General features: G+C 37.2%; 1 protein-coding gene across 2 annotated transcripts in view; it reads right to left on the reverse strand.

The window, feature by feature from the left end:
• Window positions 1–3,832: 3,832 nt before the first annotated feature.
• The window catches only part of PRMT6 (protein arginine methyltransferase 6), a 52,747-nt gene continuing 44,440 nt past the window's right edge, over window positions 3,833–12,139 (reverse strand). For both annotated transcript variants that reach the window (XM_086442918.1, XM_086442917.1), the window contains 2 exons: window positions 4,341–4,459; window positions 3,833–4,237 (listed from right to left, as the gene is read on the reverse strand). In XM_086442918.1, the coding sequence (XP_086299044.1) occupies window positions 4,195–4,237; window positions 4,341–4,459 (162 nt within the window). In that variant the 3' untranslated portion in view covers window positions 3,833–4,194. The remainder of the gene's footprint in view (window positions 4,238–4,340; window positions 4,460–12,139) is intronic.

Here is a 12,139-nt window from a genome sequence, read left to right on the forward strand (position 1 = left end):
TTTGAGAAGAGATTTGGGCATAATTTTATATCATACTTGAGCTCCTCCTTTTTGCCTTAGATGGGTTTCCTATCTATAAGATTTTGAGAGACCTTTGGGGATAGTTTGATCCTAAAACATAAACCTCCCTATATTCTCACTAAAATCTTAACGAAAGACACTAAATACCCTCCATGAAAATGTCTTTAATAGTCTTTTACACCTCTATAAGTCTAGCTAATCATGATCATCAGTAAGTCAAGGTGTAATTGTACTCAAAGTTCTAGAGAATTCTAAATGAGGGATAGAAGTATCCTAATCCCTTGACTTGGTGTCAATTCCTAGAGACCTAGGCTAGATGGAATGTAAATTGGTGCTGGGATTTTGCACAATTTAGATTTTGTATCTAGCTAGACCTCTAACAATCTAGGACTAAGAGAGTCTTTGCACACTAGAACTTTCTTGAGAGTGGACAAAATGGTCATATGTCCTAGAATTAGGTCATTTTGCATAGAATGCCATGGAATCTCTTTGATTTTTGAAGAAAGGTATAAGGGTGAATTGCTCTTAATGAGTCTCAACAAATTGTGGTTAGATGAGGTAAATCACCTTAATTGGGAACCAAGAACGACCTTAGATCAAGATTAGGATACAATGAAGATTACCAAAAGGTTTAGGTGTTGAGAAATTTGAAGGGTTAAGGCATGGTTAATGATGGAATTTACAAGTGATTAATTGGAGGAAAATCCAACTTAAGAGGGCTTGTGAGATCATTTGCTGGAGAGAGTCTCTTGCACACATGGGCTCTCGAACTACCTAACTAAATTGGCCATATGCAAAGAACGGCAAAAAGAATTTAACCTTGGATGTATGTGGAGAAGGGCCAGTGCATTTTATACCTGTGCACAACACAACAAGAGGTTAGAAGAAAAAATGGCCTAGCCATAAGTGCCAAACAGTCAGGCTATGCCTATGCTTGGCTGTTTGGTACTAAAAGTCAGGCAAATATCACTTTTTTTTACTATTTGTTTGATTTGAGTGGATCCCACTTGATTGATCGAAATTATGTCAATTTGATCCTTACCACTAGATTTGATTGAGCTCTCAGGCTTGTCCGATCAAATTGGGGTGTCTAAAACTTCAATCCAACCTAGTTAATTGGATATCCAAAGATCTAAGTTTAAATGGGTAAACTAATTGGCCATGATTTAAAGAAAAGCACTAAATGGAACATATATGTATGTTCCAAGTCCATTCCTATAAAGTAATTGTACTTTTTGTAAAAGAAGAAACGTTGAATTATAACTTTTTAATATTGTCTATATTTGCAAAAGTGGAATATATGATACTTCTCAACGGCACATCTAAATGAGCTTAGAAATGGACTATTTCTATGAGACTTTGGATTAAAAGCTCTCTAAAGTACTAATGAAAACAAGATACTAATCAGGACCCAACTGAAAATAATGAAAAACTTGACTATTGGCCTAGTGGCAAACCGAAGGGTGTTGATTACTCACAATAAGAAAAAAAATCTATTATCATGGTTTATAGTAAAAGTTGGCAGTTCAAGACTTAAAGTTCACTGACCTACTAGTAAACCAAATAGATTTATACTAGGTAAAGTTTAAATCCAAAAAACACACGGTTCATCAAATTTGTTCTTCACAGTTTTTTTTTATATTATATTATCAGTGTTTTGTATTTTCTAAATTTGACGGGGGGATTGTTGAAGATATATGAGTTATATATTTATTTATAAGGTGAATGTAGTTAACCCTTTTGAAAAACCCATTTGTTTAAGTATGATTTTTCGTTTGTTCTCTTGTTTTGTCTAGTCCGACATTGGAAAAAAAAAAAAACCAAAGAACTGGAAACCAACTCTTACATTGTTTTTGCATTTACTAGCCCTGGAGTTAAGAGAGATAGTAGGTAGGACCGTGCGCACATGGGGGTCCATGAGGGAAATCCAATCGTTTCACTGGGATTTGGGTCAAGCTTCAAAAAACTTTAATGCGTGCACACGGGCGATACATATCACACACACACGCACTGGGCTCAGATTTGGATTTGGGTTTGGGTTTTAATTTTCTAATATTTTTTAACTTAAATTCGTTTTGAAAAATCTAACCATTTTTCATGCATTGAAAAATCAGGCGCAATCCATTGATATCTCTTCAAAATCTCGTTGGTGTCCTTACAATTTCTTCTCTGTTCATCTTTTGTTCTGAACTAGAGCAATTCCGTGGATGTTTCTTCCCTATTTATATCAATCAATTTATTCATCTCTCCACACTAGTTTTCACGACATCTACTCTCTATCTTAGACAGATTAATCACCATTCTACTTTATTAATATATTCCCTTGGAAGAGCACTTAATTCGTCAAGTTTATTGTAACATTCCAATTAAAGTAGCCCCTTGGAGCGTGGTTGGTTATATCCTGGAAAGTGAACACTTATAGAACTATGGTACCATAGAAAGGGAAAATTTTATTCAGAACAGTTGTGTTGACACATGCCTCGACCAATCAATTAAGATTAAGTATTGTATTTTCCATTACATTCAATCCGAAATTTTAAGTGTTCTCAATCTTCTACACTCACTTTTCTTAAAATCAGTACTAATTTTCCAACAATAACAACTCTTGGACCTCATCGCCTTGACTTATTCACTCATTAATCAACAAAATGTAGCCTCAATGCTTTGGCATACCAAAGTTTACATTTGTGGACATGTTCAACCATATTGGGGGTACAGTAGCCTGATCGTCAGTCTTGCCAACCAACTTGGGGCTGATCACGCTTGGGAGCTTCTAGATCCCACGTCAAAACCTTGGAGTCAACAATATGCTCATACCACTCGTTCCTTTGTCCCAACTCTACGAGCACCTTTGGGCTTTGACTGCACTTTGGACCTGCTCTTAACCCCGACTCTTCCTCCAACTATTGTCAACATTTCTCATTCTCCTAAACTCTTCTTCCTTTTTGTCCTTTCCTTATTCCATCTCCACTTGCGTCAACATTTTCTCCATTGGATTCTTTGGTTGGCGTGTCCTCTTGAGTTGTCCTTGTCAAAAGTATAAATGAGTTTTTTGTTACGAGAAATCCCATAGACCACCAAATTGTGGATCAATCTTCATGATATCTTTGATCCTACACGATCCCGGTGCAAAGCACATTGGATTACATACTTATGAACAACTTCGATAAATCTGTGTCCCGGCTCAGATCTCAAAGTAACACATCATTCTAATAGTCCCAACAGATTTTTAATGCATGTTACCGTAAAGGTTTAGGCATGATATGGATATTATGGTAGCCAATCTAGAGGTCCTCAATGGCAGTTGGCAATGGAATGAATACACTTGCCTGTGCAGACACAGCTTTAGTACCATATTTTTCTTTTCTTTTTTCTGAACTTCTGCCCTATTGGCACCTCCCCCTTGTATATGCACACACGTTCCAGATACTGCATGCCTTCCAAAGCTTAGCTTAAACCATACTTTCTGGAACGAAATATCACAGGGCTAATGGAAACACCACCATGTATAAATATAGCTGATCTACAATACAGGTTAAGAGTACCGACATTGCACACCCTGCCTTGTTCATTGGATCGAAGATGAACAAGTAATTGTCCTAAAATATGGATATATTGGCTCAACTTACAGCATTCGTTGGATTCTTATCAATGCAATCTCAACATGAGAAAAAAGTTGACTGGCCCGTATAACTACCAATTAAATCACCAAAAAAGCAAATTGGTTAGACAAAAATAGATATGCATCAACAATGAATAAGCTGAAACAAGCCCTCAAACATGGTTTGATAAGTACATACAGGAACCGCTATAAGCTGAAAAATAAGTTTTCAACAAATGGATAATCAATTTAATGATTTGATGAGATCTTTCCCATAGAGCTTACACCTAAAATAAATAAAATACAACAAACTGAATAGTTAAATTGATAAACAACTATAATCTAAATTATGTCTCACATGAAAATTTTTCTAAATTGTGATTAACTGAAATTTGCAGAATAGAAGTAAAGTGGGAGCCCAGATGCTGACAGACAAATGTTGCGACCTCACAGATCCACCACTGAAATTGTTATGAAGGGGATCTGTATGGAAGCCAAGATATGAGGCCCACAAACAGCTTTACTTTTGATAAAGGCTTTGGGACTAATAAGGAGAACCTCTAATATGCAGATCACCGCATTACTGATTCTTTCACGAAAGATCGACCTCCAGACCTACAAAAACAAAGTTCAGAGAGAGAAAACAATGTCAAGCTAGTACAGTAAGAGGATAATGTGTAATAGAGTTGGCTTATGAAAACAGAATATAGGAACTCACGCATATTCTAGGTGAATATTTAAGAACCGCGCATTTTCCTTGCTCTGTGATAGCGTTATAGAGCCTTCAATGACTTGATCTTGCTTCACCTCTATAGGGTCATAAAAATAGAGCAAAGTCTGCAAGATTCATTGGTGAATGAGAGGAAATGTCTAAAACTGTAATGCAGTAAAATCTCAGCATGGGGTGAACCATTCAATATCTCTACCTCGGATATTATCTTACTGATAGATATAACGATGCAGGACTATAAACTTAACTGAGACGAGGGTTCTGAGGACAAATAGAATTACCAAGAACAATAAAGACAGTCAAATACTAGATTCTATTGTAAAGTGTCCAGTTTCTTGTAATTCCAAGAAAGGCATTTTTCTCTCACAAAGGAAGTATGCCTTGGATCTCATACATGAGATTGAGGATGATCTTCTTCCTGATCCACATACCTATCAGCGACTTGTAGGCCGGCTGATTTATCTCACCCTCACCCGACCAGATATTGCCTTTGCTGTGAGTATGGTTAGTCAGTTCATGCATGCTCCTCGTCCTACCCATCTCGCAGCAGTTCATCGTATTCTCCGTTTTATCAAGTCTAGTCCGAGCCGTGGACTTGTATATCGTTCGCATGGTCATCTGGATCTCACCGCTTTTACTGATGCAGATTGGGCAGGATCTGCTTCTGATCGTCGTTCGACCTCAGGATACTGTGCCTTTCTAGGAGGCAATTTGGTTGCATGGAAGAGTAAAAAGCAACCAGTGGTATCTCGCTCGAGTGCTGAAGCTGAGTATAGGGCTATTGCTCATGGTACATGTGAGCTTTTTCGATCTCTTCTAGATGAGTTAGGATTTCCTATCAAGAGATCTATGCCGTTATATTGTGACAATCAAGAAGCGGAGAAGATAGCCTCTAATTCTATTCTTCAAGAGTGAACCAAGCATATCGAAGTTGATATACACTTTGTCCACGAAAAGGTTCAAGATGGTTTCCTTAAGTTGCAACATGTCTCTTCCTCTTATCATCTCACCAATATATTCACTAAAGTTGTCGAACCATCCATCCTTCAAGATGTCACAATAAAGTTGGGTATGTTTGATGTTTATGCTCCAGCTTGAGGAGTGTTGTAAAATGCCTAGTTTCTTACGTGTGTATTTGTATTATTTTTTTACATGTGTATGTATGAGGATATATTGGTAAATCTGTAATCTTGCCTTCATCTTAATATACAAAGGCTTGTAGGTATTTAAAATAATGTAGTTTCCTAGTTTTTTATTATTAGTTTTCTATTATTTCTATGTAAGGGCATTTATGTCCATTCACTCATTTATTATTATAAATATCTACCAAGCTCTCATTATGAGACTTGACAATTCTTCTTGGTATCAGAACCTCTAGAGAACCCATCAAATTTTTTTCTTTGTTCTTGGGCTCTTGAATCTCCACCGCCATCACCACCCTTCTTCTCTTCTCCTTTCTATTCTTTAGATCTTGCGACCAACCAAACCTAACAACAAGTTCGTGTGGGTGCTTCCCCGTCGGGGGGAAGGGTTCTTTCTTTGATTAGTTTTGGCCCTAGATACCCTAATCGCATGTTGTGATAGGTTGTCTTCTGCACTGTAGGGTTGCGATAAGAATGTTATGGGGATGCTTCCTGCGATGATGCTGTCTTTTGCACTGTGTTGCGTGCAATGAGGTTGCTACTATGATAGGGCTCTTATTTCGACAGCACTGTTGTGGTAAGGTTGCTGTGTTGGTTGCGACTTGATTGTTGCGGGTCGCTCTACAGTACTGTTTTGTGAATGGAATAGTGTTGTTTTCTTTGCTCCCCCCCTCTTAATGAATGCACTTGCACATTGGATTTAGGTTTGTGAAGGACTTTCCTTCAAGCCAAATATTCAACCTAATAATTTGTTCTTCGAGTTTACGGAGAACCACCTTTTTTATGTGAGGCTGCTATGAGTACCTAGATCTCCATTTTTCTTTCTATTTTCTCCAAAATTCTCGTAATCTCTTGGAACCTTCCTACCTTTGATTCTTGTTCTATTGTTTTTTATCCCTTTGCCTTGTGAGTTATGGCATCAAATCAAGAGAACAAGGAATCTCATACTTGTTTTGGGCACAACTCTTCGGCCCAACATATTACGAGTGCTCTATTGGATAGTCTCAATTTCTAGTCTCGATTTGTAAAACTCTACTTGGGCAGTCCGAGGCAAATTTGGATGGCTTTTGGGCATATAGTTAATAAGCCTCCCACAACTGGTCCCAAATTTGAATGGGAGATCAACAATTGCACCATTCTTGGATGGTTGTTTAATTCCATGGATCAACGCATCTATACTATGTTTATATACCATGAGACTGTTTCATCTTTGTGATCAGCTCTCACTTAGATCTATGCTCATGCTAGGAATGATTCAAGGATTTATGAGCTCACTTAGGGGACTCAAAGTGTGACCGATTATTTTGGATTTTTTTAGTCTCGATGGGAGTTCTCTCATTATGTGTCTATGGTCAAGTTATCAGCGGAGGCAGTCAAGCATGTGGTTGAGAGGATTGCTCGCCTCAGACATACCAGTTTCTCATGGATTTATGACCTGAGTTTAAGGCACTATAGACCCAAATTCTCAACGCATCTCCTTTGCTGTCCTTAATTGAAACCTTTGCGATTATTGATGGGGATGAGAATCGTCATCGTATAGTTCATTCTTAGACTAAGGAACCAGGTATTCTTTTTTGCTCCAGCGATAGATCAGATGATTTTAGTCAATTCAGGTTTTTCTGACTCTCGTACCTAAGGATCTAGGAGTTGTGGCCGAGGAAGCCGTGGTTGAGGAAGTAACCTTATTTGCAATCACTGTGGGAAGACTAGCCATTAGAAGGCACAATGTTTTTAGCGTTATCCTCATTTATTGCGATCTACAACCACTCCTTTGGGGCATTCTGCTCCCTGTGCTACCACTATTGATTCATCACCAGTTTCCACCATTAACTCTCCTGGTACTATTGATTTGCAACAATTTCAGTCCTAGATTACCACTATTGTACAGGATCAGAACTATGCTCATACTCACTCATCTCCGACTGTGGCTTCAATTACCACACCTCCAAGTACATCTTTTGCACTTCATGTCACTCAATTTGGTTCTGTTCCCTTGACATGGGTAATTGATTTTGGTGCCTTCGATCACATGACTAGTGAATCTAGCCATTTTACTTCTATTTCTCCTACTACTCATAAGAAGGTTCACTTTGCCTATGGATCCCTTACCCTATCCACAACAAAGGTACCATCCTTTTATCCTCTGATTTTTTCTTTGATTTTGTACTTCATGTTTCTCACCTATTTCTTAACTTTTTGTCTATGAGTAGTATTATAAAATCGTTAAATTGCTCAATAACATTTTTCCTACTCATTGTATTTTTCAAAACCTGACTTCAAGGACTTTTGGCAAAGGGTATGAGAGGGATGGGTTGTACTTGTTTGGATCTCAACCTATTGCTACTCCGACTTCTATACTTCCACTCTCTAGGAGGCAAATTCTCTTCTTAGTATTTAGATTTGTGACAAGCTTACTAAGGACATGTTAATTTTCAGCACTTATGTTATTTATTTCCTGTTTTAAAAATTCTTGTAGTGAACGCAAATTTCAATACTCTATGTGAGCTTTCTAAACACACACATACTGTAATACCCCGAATTCTAATTAGTATCTCAGGAAAATAAAATAATGAAATTTGAAGAAATTCTAACATAGGGACTTAAGGTAGAATACTCAGATTTTATTCTGTCCACCTTTAACGAAATTTGAGTTCGCCATTAGTTTCAAAATGATCAAAAAACATAATTTACCTTATAAACACGTTTGAATTAGATTTCGGACGAAAAAGTTACAAAATCCTCGAGTTTCGCATTAGATATTTACCAAATAGGTAAATGACACTTTAGAAAAATAATTTGAGGAATCCGATCATACCATTAGGTTCGTATCGAAAAATAACTCGAAATAGAGTATAAGATTATCTAAATCGGCATTCGGGAAAAACAACTCCCGAAATGACACTTACGTCCCACTTAAATTACAAATATCTAAATTCTATTAGAAAAATCTGATTTCTTATTCTCCTCTCCAAACAAAACTCATCCTTTTTTTCTCAAAATTTGCAACTCAGATCTATACCAAACTAGAACGATTCAAACTTTGCCACAAGAAGGAAAGTCGTGCACGTCGTCAAGGACTACGCGTGGACACAAAGAAATTCGATTTTCGCAGGAGGAAAAATTTGGAGATTGGCCGGAGGCGATCTTAAACTTCGTTCAATCATCGAATATAGCTCAAAGTAGTTTGCCCTCCCTTCTACCTTCTAGTTATGCAATAATTTCATAGAAAATCCATGCGATCTTCGATAGATCAATTATTTCATCACATTTATACATATTTAAACGTATTGGATCATGTTTGCATGACTATTTTTTATTCATTTTAGTTCATTTGATTTATTTGATGTATTTTATTAGTATAAGGTTTGGATCGATTATGGTCGAGTTTCGACGAAAAAAATCAGTAATCCGGAAAGTATCCGAATGTTGAGTTTGATTCCAATTTTTTTGTGTTACTTCTATATAGTATGTATACCCATTTCCTACCTTCATTTCATTAAAAACAGTAAAGTATTACTTTAAATTCTTTAATAAAATGAAGATTTTAACCTTCCCATTTCGAAACGTTGGGAATGGTTGTATAAAATAAAAATAAAAAGAAATAACCCGTTTTCAATTTCGACTTTGAAAAATCATGTTTTCAACACTTAGCCAAATTTTCATAGATTTTCAGCTTTTACGTCTTATGGTTTTATCTTTGTTTACGAGTTTTTCGACTCAACCAAAACCATCGAATGGAATTGGTTGATGCTCTATGGATTTCAAATTACTTTAAAGGTGAAATTACTTTGATAGATATGGAAGAAATTAGATGATAGATTGATCGATTTAATTGATAAATGGATAGAGAGAATGTATGTTCTCGATTGATTGATGGGACAGTGCCTCCAGTTCTACGTAGTGGCCATGCCACGTAAAACATGATAGATAGATAAAGGGATGAGATGGTTGATGGATGGAAATGACAGATAACATCACTGGAGGGTACTACCAGACTTTTTTTGTATTTTCGATTAAAAAAAATGATATACTATATACAAAATAAACTATTTTGTTTACCAGAAAAGGTTCATAGAAAACCCATAAAGAGTGACGCGTTGCTGTGTATCCGGAAGCGGCGAGTCAATCTAGGATAGTGCTACATGTCATGCTCTTCGGTAGTATAGAATACCTTAAAGCATATTACAGTTTATGAGATCCGAAAATTTCTCCTACTTATTTCTTGGGGAACGTTATATGTAAAGGCGGTCTCTGTATAGTGTAGAGGTAGGTGGGGTTCACATGCATTGCCTCTTGATAGGCTTCGACGCGAAGGGTCTCCTGGACTAGTTAGTGATCACTGTTAGTCTGTAGTCGTCAAACGGTCGATCTCACCATTAGTTGAACTCAGTATTGGGTTCTTGGTCAACGGCCAGTCTGAGCCAGATAAATGGTCATCCTACTGTGGTATGCTAGACCTGCCACAAAATCATATTATAACAATAGGATTCCACGTCGGATTGGAAGTCTGAAATAACGAATTGCCATAGCCGAGGCGGTTATATCGGCGTGTTCCTCTGCTCTCTTATCGACTATACCGCCATGTTCTTATTATGTACTTTTTTTCCTTATTTTGTGATGTTTGATAGATGTTTTTATTTGAAAGATACATAGGTTACTTTAAATGATAGAAATGATTGGTTGAAATTATTTAACTGTTTATTGAGTATGCTTAGACATTTATCGTATGTTACATTATGAAAAACTTGCATTATTTAACTGTTCAAATGATTACTCGTGCATGTATGACTCGTTGTTAGAACGGCATTCATCCTGCTAAGTAACATTCCCCTGTTACTCACCCTATCCTTCCCCTTTCAGATTATTCAGCTTTTGAAGAGCCGTTCTTTGAGGAGGTCCTCGAGGAGGATCAAATTGATGTCTTGCCGCCACCATGTCATTGAGGATTAGTAGAGGATCCTAGCGGTTTTTGCTTGTAGATAAGAAACATGTTAGTTTAGAAATTTTTGTAACTTGATGTATTATGAGATTGAGGATCTTATATCAGTGTTTGTCAATTTCTTCCGCTTATTCTAAACTCTCGTATAGATGTTAGTTAAATGTTTATTCCGCTGCGTATATTTTCTTTTCTATAAGTATTATTATTTGTGAATGTTCTATTAGGTTGTGTGATTGATTACCTCACACCTCGAGATTCTGACCGATGAATCATAGGAATTCGTGTTAGGATTTCGGGGCGTGACATATACTTCATATATTTCTCGTATGGATCGGTTTAGTGCAATGTTTGATTTAGTTCACTATGATGTGTGGGGGCCTTCTCATGTTACTGTTTTTACTGGTCATCGATATTATGTTACATTTATAGATGACTATTCTCGTTGTACTTGGATTTATCTCATGCGTTCTCGTTCTGAGGTGCTACTTATTTTTTTTAATTTTCTTAAAATGATTCAGAATCAGTACATCACTATAAAATCTCTTAAGTCTAACAATGGAAGGGAATATTTCTGATGGAATTTGTTTTCACCTCTATGAACATGGTATGCTTTACCAATTGACTTGTCTTTACATTCCTGAGCAAAACGGAGTGACGGAACGAAAGAACCACCACCTGATGAATATTGTTTATTACCTTCTTCGAGGAATGCATGTTCCTAAGTTATATTAGAATATGGCAATCCTTCCTACAACTTTCCTACTTAACTGGGTTTTGAGTTATACCTTAGGGGGACAGGTGCCTTTTCATGTTCTTCGCCTTGAGAGCACTCTCTACCCTCATTACACTCAAGGTCTTTGGGGGCATTTGTTTTACTCAAGATAGGCCCCTCATTGCACAAAATTAATGACAAAGCCAGTCGGTGTGTTTTCTTGAATTACTCGTCTTTGTCAAAGGGGTATCGATGTTATAATCTCATTTCTAATTGTCATGCATTCTCTGGATATCACATTTTTGAAAATGTTCCCTACTTTCGTACAACATCTTTGTAGGACTATTTTCCTTTGCAGGATCCTTCTCCTATAGTGTTACCCTCTCCAGTCTTCTCTCCATCTCCGTCGAAGCATCAGGTTTACTCTCGTCACCATCACCCCTCTCCAACCTAGCCAGCCTCTTCCTTGAACTCAGGTATATCTTCTTTTACACCTCTTATCCCGTCTATTTCTGACTTACTTGCGTATTGCACTTCGCAAAGATAAGCAGGGGTGTATTACTGATCATCTTATTGCCCAGTTTGTTTCCAATCAAGGACTCTTCTTCTTATCAGGCCTACCTTGCCACCGCTGATTTTATTCGAGTTCCTCGATTTGTATCATAGGTTTTATGAGATCTTCAGTGGACTGAAGCCATGACTACTAAGATGGATGCTTTGCAGAATATCTCACGGATGGTACACTTGACCGGTACAAAGCACGTCTAGTTGTTAAGGGGTTTATACTCTTAGAAAGGACTTTGGCACTACTTTTGCCCATCGCTAAACTTTCGATTGTTCACATCCTCATTTCTCTACCTGCATGTCACTAATGGCCTCCTCACCAACACAATGTGGAAAATGCTTTTCTGAATGGTGATCTGACTAAAATTATCTACATGGACCCCCCTCCTGAGTTTTATCTTCAGAAGGAGTACTCTAAGAAGGTATGTCG

The sequence above is a fragment of the Akebia trifoliata genome, chromosome 5 (assembly GCF_017979445.1).
Source record: "Akebia trifoliata isolate Shusen 1 chromosome 5, ASM1797944v1, whole genome shotgun sequence".
Classification (NCBI taxonomy): Eukaryota; Viridiplantae; Streptophyta; class Magnoliopsida; order Ranunculales; family Lardizabalaceae; genus Akebia; species Akebia trifoliata.